The following is an 18,474-nucleotide window of genomic DNA, read 5'->3' as shown; positions in this document are numbered from 1 at the left end:
ATTTTTTATTTTTAGTAGAGATTGGGTTTCATCATGTTGGTCAGGCTGGTGTCGAACTCCTGACCTTGTGATTTGCCCGCCTCAGACTCCCAAAGTGCTAGGATTACAGGCATGAGCCACCGTGCCCGGCCGGGCTAGACACTCTTTTAAGCACCTTACATGAATGAGTTCACTGAATGCTTACAGCACTGCCATGATACAGGTCCTGTGATTATTCCTAAGTCGTATCCAAAGAAATGGGGAGAAGAGACGTTTAATATCTTGTTCAAGATCAAACCTGGGCAACCTGGCTCCAGCACTCGGGCTCTTAACTCCAGTGCTGTACGTGATCTGTTGCTAGCGGGGACTTCTTTTGAAAAATACAGAGGCCCAGAAACCTTAAGTGATTTGTCCAAGGCCGCTGGGTGGACATGGACTTGGAATCCTAATCCATGTGACTGCTGTGTCCTCTCCGCTGTGCTATGGGCCAGTGAATGTTGATGGAGTGGTGTGGCTTTATTCTGCTTATTGACTGGGATGTGATCAAAACTGTCAAAGTCCAGATAGAAGACTGAATCTGATGATTTATAATTTGTACAGAACTCTTCAGTCTTGTTGGCTTTCTTCTCAGTCTCAGCAACAACCTTCTATCTTTGAGCTACATGTGAAAAATGTTCCTTCTCCTACTTGTTGATGAATAGTCCTTGAAAAAATATATTTCCATATATATAGCCTAGAGAGGAATGTCAGCAGTTACACATACTAATCAGAAGAAGGCTTTGTGTTTTAGTAAAGGTTAATTAAGACCCATTGAATTTTTTTTCCTTAAAACATAAAAGTAAAATAATGTAATTAGCTATTTTTTTCCCTCTCTGTCCCCAGAGGGCAAATGTAAATGTTCTACCTAAATGAAGCTATTTGTTTAAATCCATCCAGATTTCTTCTGAAGTTTCATACATCTTTCTTCTGCTATATCAGCTTATAGCTACAATAATTTAATAAGTTTTTCCTAGGGTGAAATTGGATGCCCTTTATCGATCTTACACTGAGGGGGCATTCAATTACTTAATCTAAAGTGGTATTTCTGGGTCTCTCAATTACAATTTTGTTATAAATGGCTTGCTAATGATGCTTGGGTGCATAGGTTAATAGGGGGTGTCCAAGCAAGGGCTGGGTAATTGAACACTTTCTATTTTGGGACCCGTTATCTGATTTCTCTCCTGGTGCCAGGTTCCCACAGTGATGGTCTGCAGCCATCAGGCTCAGAATTGAGCCCAGGTGGGAAGCAATCTCACTGAAATGTATACCTGAATCCTTTGGTTTAATACATGAACGGAAGTGCCAAGGGCCCCGTCTTGTCTGAGTCGACCGGCACCAAATGTGGACATTCCAGACAGGTGAAGTGCAGGGGGCATACATGACTCCTTCCTGAAGGAAGAACCACTTGAGTGTTAGGTTTCTGAATGACTGTTCTTGGGATAATTTGTGGCCTATGGAAAAGGCCAGATACAGAACGTAACAGCAATCCATTTTCCTTTCAATACCACCCCATTAATTGGATTTTTCTTCCCTGAGTTATGTTCTTTAATAGTTATACATAGTAAACTATTCTATACATATTTTACTATGTATATTTACTATACATAGTAAACATTCTTTTGAGGCCAGGCGTGGTGCCTCATGCCTGTAATCCCAGCACTTTGGGAGGCCAAGGCGGGCTGGATCACTTGAGGCCAAGAGTTCGAGACTAGCCTGGCCAACATGGTGAAACTCCGTCTCTATTAAAAATGCAAAAATTAGCCGGGCGCAGTGATGCATGCCTGTAATCTCAGTACTCGGGAGGCTGAGACAGGAGAATCGCTTGAACCCAGGAGGCGGAGGTTGCAGTGAGCCAAGATCGTGCTGCTACACTCCAGCCTGGGCCACAGAGTGAGATTCCATCTCAAAACAAAAAAAAGAATATGTAGTATGCCTTCCTTCTTGCACTCGAGCAAATCCCACCCCTGACTTTGGCCTTCAAGACTCTACAGAGCCTGGTCCCTGCCTCCTCTCCCATCGGGTTTCCACCCCCACCAGCCTGTGCCCCAGGGCCTACCCTGCCAGTAGCCCTCATGGGCTGGGACTCCCCACAGCGTCTCTCTACGGGGCCTTTGCTTCCCCTGGTCTCCACGTGACTGGCTTCCTTCTTGTTCAGGTTTCTCCTCCAACGTCCCCTCTGAAATCAGGTCTTCCCTGTCACCCTGTGTATCATACCTCCCACTTCTTTAAGGCAGTAGCTCCAACCCAGGGGTGATTATGCACCCCAGGGGGCATTGACAATGCCTGGAGACATTTTTGGTTGTGACATCTCAGGGGAAGGGGTGCTATGGCATCCAGTGGGTGGAGGCCAGGGTGCTGCTAAGCATCCTACCGTGCGCAGGACAGCCCTGACAACAGAGCATGGGCCAGCCCTAGGACGGCACGAAGAATTCCAAAACCCTGTTCCAATGGTTGTATTGTTCTCTCCCCCTTTTCTTTATTCTTTTCTGCATAGCCTTTATCTAGCAGCATCTGTGATTATCTTATTCATTTGGGACTTCTTTATAGCTTGTGCCCTGCAGCCCCTACCTCTGGTGGGACAGAAGCTCCACTTGGGAACAGGCCTCCTCTCTGGGTCAGCCCTGCACCACTCGCGCCCGTCAGGGGAGGTCTTGTCTGGAAGCCGCCGGGCTCTAGGGCCTTCACTTACAAGGGACTCACCTGGTCTTCAGATTTCTTGTCCATCTTACTGAGTATTTGACATAATATACAGTGGCTATCGATTTTGGTAAAAACTTGTAAATGTAAGACAGTTTTATGTTTTTTTTCTCAGAGAGGCCCCCCCCCCCGCCACGCCCACCCCAGCCCAGGGGTATTTTCCAACACCAGCAAATCCTCCAACTCCAGAACCTAACTGATTATCTTACCATTCAATTCAAGTCTGCCCCTACCAGAGGCAGCCTCAGACTCTACCGGTTTGAGGGCTCGGTCTCACCAGACTGCCCCACTTCAGATGCCAGTCCCAAGTATTGGGTCCCCAGGTTACCCGCACATATGTCCAAATTGGCTAAAAAGGCAAGAGTGTCCCACAACCTCCTCAGGTTCAGTAATTCACTAGAATGACTCACAGAACTCAGGAGAGTGCTTGACTCATCATCAGTCTATTATAGCATAGAATGCAGAAACAGCCAGCAGATGAGACGCATGGGGCGAGGTATGGTGGAGGAGGGTGTGTGGAGCTTCCATGCCCTCTTCCTTCACTCCACCTTCCCAGCACCTCGAAGGATCCACCAGCCTGGAAGCTGCCTGAGCCCTGTGGTTTAAGGGTTTTGATGGCGGTTCCATTACAAAGGCATGACTGGTTAAATCATCAGCCACTGGTGATTGACTTAATCTGCAGCCCTTATTCCCTACCCGGAGTTTAGGGAGTTTGCTGAAAGCTGCTCACTGAGGCTTGGTCTTTCTGGTGACCAGCCTCCATCCTGGAGCTATCCTGGCCCGCAAAGTGTCACCGTATCAGGATACACTCAGGTATGGCTGAAAGGGGCTTGTCATGAATGACGAAAGGTGCTTCTCTCACCCCATCATTCAGAAAAATTCCAAGGATTTTAGCACCTGTGTACCAGTACCCGAGGATAGAGACCAAATACTCATCTCTTATTTCCACATCACATCCCTCATCTTGTATTGGCTTTTGGTCTCCCCCTACCTGGACATGCGCAACACTCAGCTGTTCTTCAAAAGGTATTTGTTGAACAAATGAATGAATGAATGAAAGAATGCTAGGAGCTGAGAAAACACTGTATCTGAGTGTTTTGCTAAGGCTCTTGCAGCATCTCGAATTGCCTCCTCAGGTCTTTCTGTTTAGGAAGCGGGACTCGCAGAGGCCGGGCTGGTTGGTGGGGGCGGCTGCCCCGCAGACATGCTCTGTGGACCCGGTCCGGGCACCCCATCTTCCCTCCTCTCTGTTGAGACTGTCGGCTGCTCATGTTTTTACTTTGCTTGAAATGAGCTGCCCCTGCCCTTGTTTAGGAATGTTTTGCCCATTCGTTTGGGTCCAGATTATGTACATTCCTATCTTGGAGCTTCAAAGTCCGTGTTTTGTTTGCTTTTTAAAGAATCTAATTCGATTTTCTGCAGCAGAAAGACAGGAGGGTGCGAATTCCCTCCCCGCTGAGCTGCTGGTTGGAGTCTCATTTTTAACCCCGGCTTGGCCCTGTCTTGGACATGTGAAAAAATGTTTTCTTGGCTTTAATGATGGAGTTTCCAAGTAGGGGATCTTGCCCTTTTGTTTCTTTAGTTTGGAAGAATTGTTTGTAGCAAGCGATGGGTCAGGGGTGGTTGAGCAAGTTTGAACCAGAGGTTGATCCTTGAGGTTTCTGACATGTCCCTCCAGCTGCCCTCATGTCCCTCCAGCTGCCCTCAGGGATAAGAGATGGGGGTAGGGCCTGAGATGTCTGGCCTGGCTTCCCAGAACTGGCCCTTTCTGCATCCCCGCCCCAGCGCCTCTGCAGGACTCAGGTCTCAGCCTCTACTGACCAGCCTTTCTCAAACTGGCTCCTTGATACCCTAGTGAGATTCCTTGGCCAATTATGTACTTCCAACTTTGTGTATTATATTCCTCTCTTGTGGATTCACAGGGCTTATTAGCATATCAAAGGCCCTGAAAAGTTCAGCTGTAAAGAATTCTGTGTAATTTTGTCCATTCCACATTTTCTCCAAATAATTTAAGCACAGAACACTCACCAACGGCAAGCAGAACATTTTGTGGGAGGAAGACGTTTTGGGAAACACAGCTTGGCTATTTCTTGGCCACCATATTTTGAGAAAACATGAAGTTTTCAGTCCAAGGGGCATGAACATTTCTTCTGTTGAGTTCTGATTGTTTAATCCTTCAGCCAGTACATGGCGATCTTGATGCGCGGTTAGTTAATGCTGCCTCTATGGAGACAGTGAGGGTTGTTTGAGGGGTGGCGTGGGTAGAGTTGGAGATGAGTCTACCACTCTTGGGTAATTTTCAATTGCTAAAGAATAATCATGTGGTATAGGATCTCTCATCTTTGATTCCATTTCAAATGTTTTTGGCATTCACTGACAATGAAAAATCATCATCATAATAGTTGATGATGCTATTATTATCAATGCTATCTACCTTTTATGGTATGCTAAATATGTGGCAGGCATTATTCAAACTGTTTACATGTAGTAGCTAATTTAGCACCTGTTAAGGTGTCCTTATTATCCTAATTTTACTATTGAGGAAACCAAAGCTCAGAGAGCTTATGTGGCTTGCTCAGGGTCACACAGCCAATTAGTGGTGATCTACCACTGCTAGAAACTAAGTAGGTCTCCTTTTATGCTTATCCATGGCTCTTTTTACGACATGTACAAAGAAGTGTCATTTGGGCAACAATATATTTTATAACCACAGGATTCTATTAATGGGTTTTTAAGAATCATATGTTGCTCGAGATGATGAAAGTGAAAAATTATGTCAGGGTCTGAAGCTCTGTGTCACTCGAGGGAATCCTATATATTGGATTTAATTGCTTAATAACTTAAAGTCAAGTGGTTTTTTAATATGATACATTCTACTGAAGGAGAGACTCATTTCATTGTTTCTAAATTTTCATTAACTTTTGCTTCCTAATCTGATAATAAAGGTTAACTCTAAGAAAGAGACTGCTGATGCCAGCGAGAGGGAAAAAACACATTTTCTCTGCCTGCTCCCTTTCTAACCATCCTCCTTAGTATTCTTGAGTTTTTCATTGACTGAAAAGCACTGATATTTCAATCCATCCCTCAAATTTGTAGTCATTGACTGTGCATGACTCTGAGAATGATCACAACATCCTGGGATTCAGAGATCCTGTACCTGAGAAGTATCAAGGCAGAGGGATTAGGGGAGATGTGGACTATGCACAATGTGAGACGTTTGATGTGGCGCTGGTGGTGCTGGGATTGGGGCCATGTTTGGTGGCAGAAATTGAGCCCCAAAGCCAGCTGCAAGAACCTGAAACCTCTTCCTTTATCCTCGCGATTTTCTATGACTTGCTTAGAACCAGGCTGGCTTGGCTGGACTTAGAGGTGGAAAAGAGAGTGAGCATCTGTCTCTCCTTGGAGGATGAGCTTTGGGTTATTGCTATTACCACACAATGTAATAAAGCTTCTTGTCTTTCTGTGTAGGAAATCTGGCATTTTTTAAAGTTTGCGCCCCACAAAGAGGAAATATTCCAAAGGTACTCAGGATGTAAAAGGGGAGATCTTCACAGATGCCTCCGTGGATGGCATGGCAATCCATCCATCAATGAGAAGACCATGATTTCTTTTAATTTTCTGTGTGTTTCCACATTCCCCAGTGAGAATTCTTCCACCTTTTTTTGTGCCATGGGAAAAACCTGAAGGGCAGGCAGAGCTGCTCCCGAACTTGTGACCTTCTCTGAGGTTGCAGCGGCTCTTGTAGAACATGACTCTGGGACATCACTTCCTTTTGTTTTCTTTCGGAGCTGAACCAAAGAATGTGCACCCTCTTTCTCTAGTGCTGTGGTGTCTGCTTATTTTTGTATTTGTGCTTTCCATCCATCTTCTGTGATCACAAGGCATTCTTAAGGTTTTCCAGCACAACTTGCGGACATCCAGACTCGTGGGGGGCCCACCCATGGCTCGGTAAGCCAGCAGCCCAGGACACTGGCACTACCATGAGGCACTGCATTAATTGCTGCATACAGCTGTTACCCGACAGCGCACACAAGCAGCAGGTCAACTGCCAAGGGGGCCCCCATCACGGTCACCAGGCGTGCCCCACGTGCAAAGGAGAAAACAAAATTCTGTTTCGTGTGGACAGTAAGCAGATGAACTTGCTTGCTGTTCTCGAAGTGAGGACTGAAGGGAACGAAAACTGGGGTGGGTTTTTGCGCTTCAAAAAGGGGAAGCGATGTAGCCTCGTTTTTGGACTGATAATAATGACCTTGGTAATGGCTTCTTACATCCTTTCTGGGGCCCACCAAGAGCTTCTGATCTCATCACCTTTCCATTACGGAGGCTTCCCCAGCAACCCCAGCTTGATGGACAGCGAAAACCCAAGTGACACAAAGGAGCATCACCACCAATCCTCTGTAAATAATATTTCATACATGAAGGACTATCCAAGCATTAAATTAATTATCAACAGCATCACAACTAGGATTGAGTTCACGACCAGACAGCTCCCAGACTTAGAAGACCTTAAGAAGCAGGAGTTGCATGTGAGTAGCTTTGTGCTAATCTTGACTGATTGGTTGATTTTTAGAAATGAGTGCTTTTCTTTCTATCACCATCTTTGGGAACACAGAAGGAAAATGACTAAAAAATGTCTTAGATGTAGCAAGGATCATTTGACAGCCTTATGGATTTGAATGCACTGAGAGAGTGCTGTTTGCTCACGCTATGGAGTGCCAGGAAGGGAATCTGCTGTCCTGAACGCTGGGCTAGGCATGTTCAAGGGCCGCTGGCTCTCATTATTGCATTCCAGGACTTCTTGCTTGACATGTGGTCGTGGTAGTTAAAAGTTGCTTTTGCAGATCACCATCATTTGGGATTTTAAAGTTGCGTTAAATTTGATTTTCTGCTTCTATTCTACATTTTAATCTCTAACGGCAATTTAAATATACAACTAGTAAAAAGATTCTGCTTAATTACCGTGTGTGCGTGTGTGTTGTGTAAGTGTCAGAAAGGTAAATTATGGTAGAATGGATTTTAATTAAACTTTTATCTTTATTCTCTCCAAGTTTTTTTTTTTTTTTTTTTTTTTTGTGGGGCTGTGGGGGAGAGGAAAGCACAGTCATTGACCGTCTACCAAGTTTTGCTTTATTTGTTAATCATTGTCAAATATTAGTTCAAATCTGAACACGGTCGTCAGTCTCAGGGCAGGTTCCCATTGCGGTTAGATTGTGTCTTTGCTCATTTTCCCCTCCTCTGTGTCTCTCCTCCTCTGTTTCCTTGCAGATGTTTTCAGTCATCCCCAACAAATTCCTTCCAAACAGTAAGAGCCCCTGTTGGTACGAGGAGTTCTCGGGGCGGAACACCACCGACCCCTACCTCACCAACTCCTACGTGCTCTACTCCAAGCGCTTCCGCTCCACCTTCGACGCCCTGCGCAAGGCCTTCTGGGGCCACCTGGCGCACGCGCACGGGAAGCACTTCCGCCTGCGCTGCCTGCCGCACTTCTACATCATAGGGCAGCCCAAGTGCGGGACCACAGACCTCTATGACCGCCTGCGGCTGCACCCTGAGGTCAAGTTCTCCGCCATCAAGGAGCCACACTGGTGGACCCGGAAGCGGTTTGGTGAGTGCCGGGTCCCAGGGCTCCTGTCTGGTCTCGTTCCTTCATTCGTTCATTCCTCCCGCAACGTTAGTGCTGGGGTTGGGGGGCGAGGGCGGCAGAAAGAGATGGCACAATTCCCTTGTTAGGAGGCTGTTCCCAGGCAAAGACCCAGCAGGGTCTGGAACTCGGTTCCCAGCCATGCAGTGAGCATTGATTGCCAGCTGTGTGCAGGACACGGGGACGAGTCAGAACTGGCAGCTCTTCTTGTTCCAAAAGCCCGGGCACATGACCCGAGCAGTCAGCAGTAAGTGCCAGTGGCCAGTAAGGGCCAGTAAGGGCCAGCAAGAAGGGCGTGATCCGGGCTCTTGGCCCCCAGCTCTGTGCTATTCCCTGCTCTGTGCCGCTCCCAGCTCTGTGCTATTCCCTGCTCTGTGCCGCTCCCAGCTCTGTGCCGCTCCCAAGCTCTGTGCCGCTCCCAAGCTCTGTGCCGTTCCTCTGCTCTGTGCCGTTCCTCTGCTCTGTGCCGTTCCTCTGCTCTGTGCCGTTCCCTGCTCTGTGCCGTTCCCCTGCTCTGTGCTGTTCCTTGGCTCTGTGCTGCTCCCTGCTCTGTGCTATTCCTCTGCTCTGTGCTGTTCCTCGGCTCTGTGATGTTCCTCTGCTCTGTGCTGCTCCCTGCTCTGTGCTACTCCCTGCTCTGTGCTGTTCTCAGCTCTGCTGTTCCCTGCTCCGTGCTGCTCCCTGCTCTGTGCTACTCTCTGCTCTGTGCTGCTCCCTGCTCTGTGCTGTTCCCCTGCTCTGTGCTGTTCTCAGCTCTGCTGTTCCCTGCTCCGTGCTGCTCCCTGCTCTGTGCTACTCTCTGCTCTGTGCTGCTCCCTGCTCTGTGCTGTTCCCCTGCTCTGTGCTGTTCCCCTGCTCTGTGCTGTTCCTTGGCTCTGTGCTGCTCCCTGCTCTGTGCTGTTCCCCTGCTCTGTGCTGTTCCTCTGCTCTGTGCTGTTTTCAGCTATGTGCTGTTCCAGCTGCAGTCACTGCACCTGGGGGAGACTGAGTTGCTTCAGGCCTCAGCTTCTCTGACCTGCCCCGTCTGCCTTATGGGTTCCATATGATAACCACATGGAGATCATTCTGGAGGCCTTGCTCTCAGCCCTTTGCCGCAGGCTTACCATGACCACTGCCTATCCCTCTCTGCTCCAGCTTAGCCCCATGCACCCTGCGGTCCTCAGATCACTGTTTCCTCTTTGTAACCTTTTCCTTGTGCCAGGAGAGGTTTGGTCACTGGAGCTGAGGGGTGATACGTTCCTATTGTCAACCAGAGTCCTGGCAGGCCACGAGGGTGTTTTCCAGTAATGGACTCAGGTTGACTAGAAGGGAATCTTCAAAGTTTTCCCTAGACCAACTCTTAATGTGTTTCCTGACAAACGTTTGCTTTCATCCTTTTGATGTTCGTCCTACAGTGAGCTAGAGCTAAAGTGTAAATGTTTCTTTTGTGGTTTAGCAGCGGCCGCTGTAGGAGCCAGGGTTTCACATCCCTATGCATTTGCTGGACGTGTCTGAACACACTCCCTTGCTGTAGGGTGCTCCCCCGAGGCTCACAGTGATTTCCCCTTAATGAAAACCAGCTTTCTACCGGCAGGAAAGGAGGAAGAACAGAGGCGGGCCTCTGGAATCTAGTCTTCAATGTCACCTTGAACCTCTTGTTGCTTTGGCCACGGATGTTCTCTTTCCAATTTCCATTGACTTCAGGAGTTGTGGTGTTGGGAAGTGGATTTTTAAATGTTTGCAAGTGAAATTTATTTATTTTTCAGGCAGGGGGTGAATTTAAGCTGTATGTGGCCGATGCCAGAATCCATGTCTGTCTAGAGTATGATCAGTTCCCCTTATTGTTTGGACAAAGAGCAGGGTATTTGATTGAACAGGGGGAGGAGAGAGAACATCAGGCAGGTGCTGGCTGGGCCCCATGAGGAAGGCATCATGGAGTTTATAGGATACTGCCCTCCTCTCTCCTGTGGGCTGCCCTCGGTCCTCTCTCCCTGTTTAACACAACACATGCATCTTGGGTGTCATCGCTGCCCAGCCACTTAAGAGTCCCACCTGTGCACAAGTTAACCAGCCCCAGACTTTGTCCCTCCAAGCAGACATGTTTCTAGCTCTTGAGTAGGTGTTCCAGCCTTTAATCTGCCGCTGTCTAGCTTAGTGGTGGTATCTTCCAGCCCTTGAAGCATGCATGGATTGAAGTGGGTAGCCAGGCCGCATAGACCCCCACCCCCATCCCCAGCGGCCCTTTCTGAAGCTTACCTGGGCTGAGCCTCTTGCTGCTGTCGCCAGGCCCTTTAGGCCTTTCCATCTTTCTTTGGTTGCTGTCTGGGAGGCCCTCGCTCCAGCAGTAGCAACTTTGTCCTCAGTATCTCCTGCTTCTTGGTTCTCATAGGAATCGTCCGCCTAAGAGATGGGCTGCGAGACCGCTATCCCGTGGAAGATTATCTGGACCTCTTTGACCTGGCCGCACACCAGATCCATCAAGGACTGCAGGCCAGCTCTGCAAAGGAGCAGAGCAAGATGAATACAATCATTATCGGTAAGGCTTCTGTGTCACTCTGGCAGGGCTAGCACCCTCCCTGGGGTCCTGGCTCAGGCTCCAGGCCTAGCCCAGCTCTGCTTCACCTCCAGAACATTTACATGGTGGCAGCAGACTTCTTTTGAGCCTCCACTTCTCCACCTGGCTGTCACTCTTACCACTACATAAAATGTTCACATCACTTGAACAGTTACTATAAAGCGGAAATGTTGACTTTCTAATTCTTTGGAGACTTAAGGACAGCTGATGGCTTTCTTGAGAAGTTGCCATTTCTTTGTTTTTAAGAAATTAAGCAGGGATATTGACTTCTTTTCCTGATGTACTGATCTGATAAGTTTGGATGGGGAATTATAAGTGCAGTTAACTGGTTAGTCATCGATTTGCTGCTTGGGGCTTTTGTAATCCCTGGCCACTGGGACCATATAAGACGGAGGCAGCTTCTCCTGAAATAGACTCAGCTCTGACACATCGCCTATAACTAACTGCTGTTTAAAAAGCCTAGCCCCTGTCAACCTCATGCCTTTGGGCATTCAAAGTGAGGTTGATTAATAATAATTTGTTTTAAATATTCACAAGAATATTTTATAAGTAAACATACATATTTACTCTTTAAAATTTATTTTTTATTGTATAATTTAAGGTGTACAGCATACTGTGATGTTTCGATGGAAATAGAGACAGTGAAATGATCGCTACAGTAAAGCAAATTAACATAGCCATTTTTTTTTCACAGTTACCTTTGTGTGTGGGGAGGGGGGCGTGTGTGTGGTAAAAGCACCTGAAATATACTGTCTTGGAAAATTTCCAGCATGCAATACAGGATTAATAGGATTAATAACTACAGTGCACATGCTCTACCTTAGATCTCTAGACTTGTTATTTGCCTGACATAATTCTTTTTATTGGATTCAGCTTAGAAGGCGTTTATCCACTGATGCCTTCTAAAAGAGAAATTGAGTCACGTTTTGCTTAAATTGTTTACCTTAGATAGTGATCTATTTTTTAATTTTCCTAGATCTGTTATAATTGCAATCTCCAAATTAAATAAATCTATTAGCAACTAAGAGGAATTGTAATCAGCCCTTTGAAAGATGACTTTTTAACTTAAGACTCTCCTGTCCAAGGGGACAGACTTACGTGCCTAAGTCCTGACTTAACTCTTTTTTTTCTTTTAAACTCAAAGAAATTAAGTCACTGGGAGTCACCTCCATTATGATTTGGCTGTTATCTAGTTTTTTGCAAACTTGGGAGTCCAAACTCCCCAAATCTCAAGTCTGACTTACATTTCATTGTGACTCCTATACCATATGCCTCTGGGAAAATCACATGTTCTTATGAAAGAGCTGAAAATATGTATTCTCGGGCCAGGAAACAGAGACTAAGACAATGAATGAAAAAGGAAAGCCTCAGTTTGGTCTCCTAATTTTGCTTGCTCCAAGATTTTAAAAAGAACGAAAAATAAAATCACTGTGCTGATATTTACTTAAAGCAGAGTTTGGTGAGTTCTATGGTAGTCTTGTGGTGTGACAAGTATCTAGCCCTGCTTGGGCCAGCGGCCAGCTCTGTGCCTTGCGGCCAGTCATTTTTCCTGTTCCTGGACTCTGTCTGCACCTCTGCAAAGTGGGATTGTTGGACCAGGTCAGTTCTAGACTCCTTCCAGCTCTGAAATGTGACTCAGCTCTGCCCTAGCTCTTCCTCTTTGTTAGATTCCGGGCAGAAACAGCAGGATCTTTCATCATCTTGGGCCCCTAGGTCAGAGAGGACCTTTCTTCTGCTGTCTTTTTGACAGCTAGAGTCACACAAAAGGTTCAGGATTCAAGTGGCCTGAACGTGATGGCTGAACTTGAGGCCGGAGCTTTAGACATGTTGAAAGTCTCCTGCCTCTACTCCCAGGTACCCCACGTGGTACTCTTTGTTTCTTGAATTGCCGTCGTCCCCCTTATGTCTTAAGGTCCGAGAGAGGAGGGGCCGTGCTTTCCTCCCCTGATCTGTCCCTGGTGCCAAGCACAATGCTGAGTACAGATTAGACACTAAGTTAATGCTTCCTGGATGGACGAAGGATGGATGGTGGCTGGATGGAAGGAAGACAGTCAGATGGATGGACAAACACCTCCATGGCTCTAAAACCAGTTCATTTTTGAGATCTGACAGAATTTGTGCCAATTTAGCTAGAGAGTTCACTTGTCCTTTATATTCTTATTCATTGTGAGTAGAATTTTCAAGGGACTTCTGATTGACTCGTTTTTTCTGTATCCTAGGGTATTATCTCTTTAAAAAAAGAAAGAACAAAAGGCCAGAACAGAGCTGTTCACCTGGATGTGATTACGCATCCGACAGAAATGATAGGGGCCTGCAGGGATATGATACACTTGTCACTGACCAAAGAGACTCAGTCATCTGGCTCAGTCTCTCCCCAGATAAGTAACTTTCAGATGTGTCCTGTGGTCCTTGGCATACTGTCAGGAAATCAAGTGTAGAGCTGATTGATGAATTTCCTTTTTCCTAAACACACACATATACACACACACACACACACACACACACACTGTCTCTCCTCAAACCCTCAGGAAATTTGGCTTCATCCTCTGAGAGAGTCTGTGCTGTTGGAATGCCTGCCTGTGTCTTGGCATCACCTCTGTGCTGGGAAGTGTGTTTGCCATTTACATCCTTCACTCGTGAGGACCATGATGAAATGTGAAATTGGCTGGGACCCAGTTCCCGTTCACCCAGCCTGCACTGAGTAGGCGCCAGCTGCGTGCAGAGCAGTCGCCTCGCAGGAGACAGGGTGTGTGAGCCCTGTGGCAAAGCCCCTCTCTCTTTTAGTCTTAGAGTATGCTCTGTGATGAACAGTTACAGCTTCAAGGAAGGAAATCACACTCAAATTCTTCATAAGGGTTAGTGTTCCCACCCTCCTCCTCTCTCCTGACGCTTTGGAAGGAAATCATCTAGTACCAGCTCCAGGCTCCTGGTCTGCTAGACCAGTTCTTGGCTCCTCCTGGCTCTGAAATGTGGCTCAGCTCTGCCCCAGCTCTTTCTCTTTGTTAGATCCTGGGCAGAAATGTCAAGGCCTTTCATCATCTTGGGCTCCCAGTTCAGAGAGAACTCCATCTATTATTACTAGAACCATCTACTGTATAGAACATATATTGGAATACTATACAGGAAAACCATTTTCAAAACCACCTATAATTTCCCACCTAGATAACTGCTGTTTATGTTTTGGTGTGTTTTTCTGACAGACTGCATTCTCAGTGGGCCCTTAAAATGCCACAGAGCTGTGCACCATGAGCAAAGTTAAATACTGTGAAACTGGGGGCCCAAGCGCTAGTGAAGGTTTCATTTTTGCTCCCCTTGGAAAGAGGAGCTCAGGGGTGGGGGCACTCAGTGTTGCATGGATCGCCTGGACTTCCAGACAGAAGTTTTTGGGGTAGAGGTGGGGTGTGGCTGTGGCGGGGGGGGGGCATCCAACCTTCTCTCTTTGGAGTCCCAAATTCCCGCTGCTTAAGAGGAAGGCATCGGGGCCAGGTTTGGCCTCTGGCACCTAGAGCCACTCTGTGGGAGCCTGAATCACACCCCTGCTCACTTGGAGTGTTTTCTGTTTCCAGGGGAGGCCAGTGCCTCCACGATGTGGGATAATAATGCCTGGACGTTCTTCTACGACAACAGCACGGATGGCGAGCCACCGTTTCTGACCCAGGACTTCATCCACGCCTTTCAGCCCAATGCCAAACTGATTGTCATGCTCAGGGACCCTGTGGAGAGGTGAGCAGTTTCTGTGTGTTGTATTTGGGGTGAGAAGAGGAACTTTTGAAGAACAGTGTTCACCTCTCATCACAAATAAGATTTTGTCTCCTTTAGAAAAAATTAAACAGGTCGGGTACAGTGGCTCATGCCTGTAATCCCAGCACTTTGGGAGGCCAGGGTGGGTGGATCGCCTGAGGTCAGGAGTTCAAGACCAGCCTGGCCAACATGGTGAAACCCCATCTCTACTAAAAATACAAAAATTACCAGATGTGGTGGCAAACTCCTGTAGTCCCAGCTACTCGGGAGGCTGAGGCAGGAGAATCGCTTGAATCCAGGAGGTGGAGGCTGCAGTGGGCCAAGATGGTGCAACTGCACTCCAGCCTGGGTGTCAGAGTGAGACTCCATCTCAAAAAAAATAAAATAAAATAAAAATAAACAAAAATAAACGGAACTTGCAACGTTACTGCTGTTTCTTACGTAAGTGTTATTCTTGAGGCTGTCCCCACTGAGTTGACACGTGTTGCAGATGGTTTTCTTAACCATTCTGATCCTGGTCTGTGTGACTTCAGCCCCAGCGGGCCTGACCAGGGGCACAGGACGGTTCCTTGGTACTGTCAAGGCGAAGGAAACACCCTTAGAATCAGGGGCGTAAGCTTCTCCACGTGGTTTAACTCCTAGAATTCTGTGTCTCTCCACGTGGTCGATGCCTTTATCCTTGTCTGCATTGAATGTACAGTTTCCAGCTTTCCTTGAGAGACCAAAAGGAAGAACAATGATGAGCAGAGCAGCTTTGCTTTAAGATCAAGGGTTGCCCAGTGTGGGTGAGGCCAGGGTAGTGGGATATTGAACAGCCACTATGGGGCGGCCCGGCTGGCACTGGGCGCTGCTTGCATCATTGATGCCTGTGTGAATGCAGAATCTCAGGGCTGCCAGGACCTGAAAATTATTTAGTCCAATGCTCCCTCCAATACCACCACATCAGAGCTAAGGGGGCGCCTGTCTAATCCGAGGCCCTCTGAGTCAGGGAATTCTCCACGCAAGATGGCCAGTGTAGCTTAGGACAGCTGTGTTCCTATTTTGAGACCAGGTCTGTTTTGGGGGAACATCCACTCATTGGTCCTCTTTCTTCTCCATAGAGTCAGACAGACCAAGTCTAATCCTTCCAAAACAGGAGAGGCTGGCGATATTTAAAGACAGGGACCACAGCCCTTTGTGTCTTATTTTCCTTTGGGCCAACTACATCTTCTTATGGATTGAATTATGCCCCCCAAAAAGATAAGCTGAAGTTGTCTCCCCCAGTGTGTATGACTGTGACCTTATTTGGAAATAGGATCTTTGCAGATGCACTCCGGTTAAAATGAGGTCATGCTGGATCAGGGTAGACCCTCATCCACCCTAAGACACAGGGAGCATGCCTCGTGACGAGGCTGGAGTGATGCTGCCACCAGCCAAGGGGTGCCAAGGAGTGCTGGCGGCCACCAGAAGCCAGGAGAGGAGTGGAACAGATTCTCCCCTGGCACCCCAGAGGAACCACCCCTGCCCCACACCTGGGTTTCAGACTCCAGCTTCCAGGACACTGAGGGAAGAAAGTCCTGTCATTATGCACCACGAGTTCGTGGTGATTTGTCCTGGCAGCCCCGGGAAACTGACCCCTGGGATCCCTTCCTCAGGTGGCATACCTTCCTGGCCCCACGTATTTGCCAATTATAACAATAAGGCGTGTTTGTTGTGGAAATTTTGGAACATATATTGGAAAACTGTTTTCAAACTATTAATTTCTCACCTAGATAACTACTGTTTATGTTTTGGTGTATTTTCTTCCAGACTTTTCTATGCAAATAAGTGTGTGTGTATGTGTGTGTGTGTGTGCACGTGGGTGTGACGGGACAGTCTTATGTCCTGCTGCTTTCACTTTCCATTGTTGCCCCCCAAAAACATGCTTTAAAGTCTGCTCTGGTCACACTTCTGAGCTGATGTCCCTCTTGTGGAGTCTGCATGGCTCCCGCTGCTCTGAGTATGACCTGGTCAGGGAGAGGCTGGATCTGCCCTCCCTCAGCCCCAGCGCCCTGAGCCTGAGCTCTTGGTGGCTGTCCCGGTGCTATGCCTTCTAGCAGGTGCCAGGTGTGGTTTCGCTCCCTGCTCTCTGCATCTCCCCTCTGTTGTGAGTCAGGCACTGACTTGCTGTCCCTTGCCATGTCCCACCTGCTGGTTCCCGTGTTTTGGAGGCAGAAATCGGCCCTGCTGAGTGGTCTCCCTCCATCCAGCAGGGCTGACACACACTAGCCGAGCTCTCATGGTGACATAACTGTCACCTTGAGCTGACCCCTCGCCGCCTCCGGAGGTGTTTGCATAGCTGCTCTGCCTCCCTCCCCCACACAGCCCCCAGCTGAAGGGCGCAAGTGCTCGGTGTGCTCATCAAATGTTTTCCTGTCGCTGCTGCTTAGTTTCTCATTCTGAGAAAGGTCAGACCACGCCTTAACCTCAGGGGCGGAGAGTGCACACAGCAGCCTTGTGTACTGTCTGGGCACAGAGGGGTGGGGGCCCATCTGTCGGGACTGGGTTTGGTGTGTGTCAGCCCTGCCTCTGGGCCCTGGGAGACTGGAGCTCCCAGTGGGGACGTGGGCATGGCTGTGGTTGGTTGCAGTTCTGCAGAGTAGGAGGTGGGGAGAGTGGGGCTCCAGAGTGGGGAGATCCAGAAGGAATTGACCTGGAGAAGACTGATGCCAGACTGGGTTTTGAAGGATGAATAAGAGTTTGCTGTGTAAACAAGGCAGGAAGGTGGGTTAAGATGAAGAAGCCTTCCAGGCAGAGAGAAGGACAGGTGCAAAGGAAAACACCACATGTTCTCCTGTTTGGGGTGAAGCCAAGGTCCCTGTTAGGGGGTGGAGCCAGGGTCCGTGTTAGAGGATGAAACCAGGGTCCCTGTTAGGGGATGAAGCCAGGGTCCCTGTTAGGGGTGGAACCAGGGTCCCTGTTAGGGGGCGGAGCCAGGGTCCCTGTTAGGGGATGAAACCAGGGTCCCTGTTAGGGGATGAAGCCAGGGTCCCTGTTAGGGGTGGAACCAGGGTCCCTGTTAGGGGGCGGAGCCCGGGTCCCTGTTAGGGGGTAGAGCCAGGGTCCCTATTAGGGGGTAGAGCCAGGGTCCCTGTTAGGGGTGGAACCAGGGTACCTGTTAGGGGGCGGAGCCAGGGTCCCTGTTAGGGGATGAAGCCAGGGTCCCTGTTAGGGGGTGGAGCCAGGGTCCCTGTTAGGGCGTGGAGCCAGGGTCCCTGTTAGGGGATGAAGCCAGGGTACCTATCAGGGGTAGAGCCAGGGTCCCTGTTAGGGGTGGAACCAGGGTCCCTGTTAGGGGGCGGAGCCAGGGTCCCTGTTAGGGGGCGGAGCCAGGGTCCCTATTAGGGGGCGGAGCCAGGGTCCCTGTTAGGGGCGGAGCCAGGGTCCCTGTTAGGGGGCGGAGCCAGGGTCCCTGTTAGGGGGCGGAGCCAGGGTCCCTATTAGGGGGCGGAGCCAGGGTCCCTATTAGGGGTGGAACCAGGGTCCCTATTAGGGGGCGGAGCCAGGGTCCCTGTTAGGGGCGGAGCCAGGGTCCCTGTTAGGGGGTGGAGCCAGGGTCCCTGTTAGGGGATGAAGCCAGGGTACCTATCAGGGGTAGAGCCAGGGTCCCTGTTAGGGGTGGAACCAGGGTCCCTGTTGGGGGGTGGAGCCAGGGTCCCTGTTAGGGGGTGGAGCCAGGGTCCCTGTTAGGGGATGAAGCCAGGGTACCTATCAGGGGTAGAGCCAGGGTCCCTGTCAGGGGTGGAACCAGGGTCCCTGTTAGGGGGCGGAGCCAGGGTCCCTGTTAGGGGGCGGAGCCAGGGTC

General features: G+C 48.8%; 1 protein-coding gene across 6 annotated transcripts in view; it reads left to right on the top strand.

Annotated features, from left to right (window-relative positions):
- The window catches only part of CHST15 (carbohydrate sulfotransferase 15), an 86,252-nt gene that overhangs the window by 40,725 nt on the left and 27,053 nt on the right, over positions 1 to 18,474 (top strand). For all 6 annotated transcript variants that reach the window (XM_003312814.6, XM_054659953.2, XM_009459440.5 and 3 more), the window contains exons 2-5: positions 6,184 to 7,241; positions 7,981 to 8,320; positions 10,725 to 10,871; positions 14,477 to 14,633. In XM_003312814.6, the coding sequence (XP_003312862.1) occupies positions 6,696 to 7,241; positions 7,981 to 8,320; positions 10,725 to 10,871; positions 14,477 to 14,633 (1,190 nt within the window). In that variant the 5' untranslated portion in view covers positions 6,184 to 6,695. The remainder of the gene's footprint in view (positions 1 to 6,183; positions 7,242 to 7,980; positions 8,321 to 10,724; positions 10,872 to 14,476; positions 14,634 to 18,474) is intronic.

The sequence above is a fragment of the Pan troglodytes genome, chromosome 8 (genome assembly GCF_028858775.2).
Source record: "Pan troglodytes isolate AG18354 chromosome 8, NHGRI_mPanTro3-v2.0_pri, whole genome shotgun sequence".
Lineage (NCBI taxonomy): Eukaryota > Metazoa > Chordata > Mammalia > Primates > Hominidae > Pan > Pan troglodytes.
This window is presented reverse-complemented; position numbering and strand designations above follow the sequence as displayed.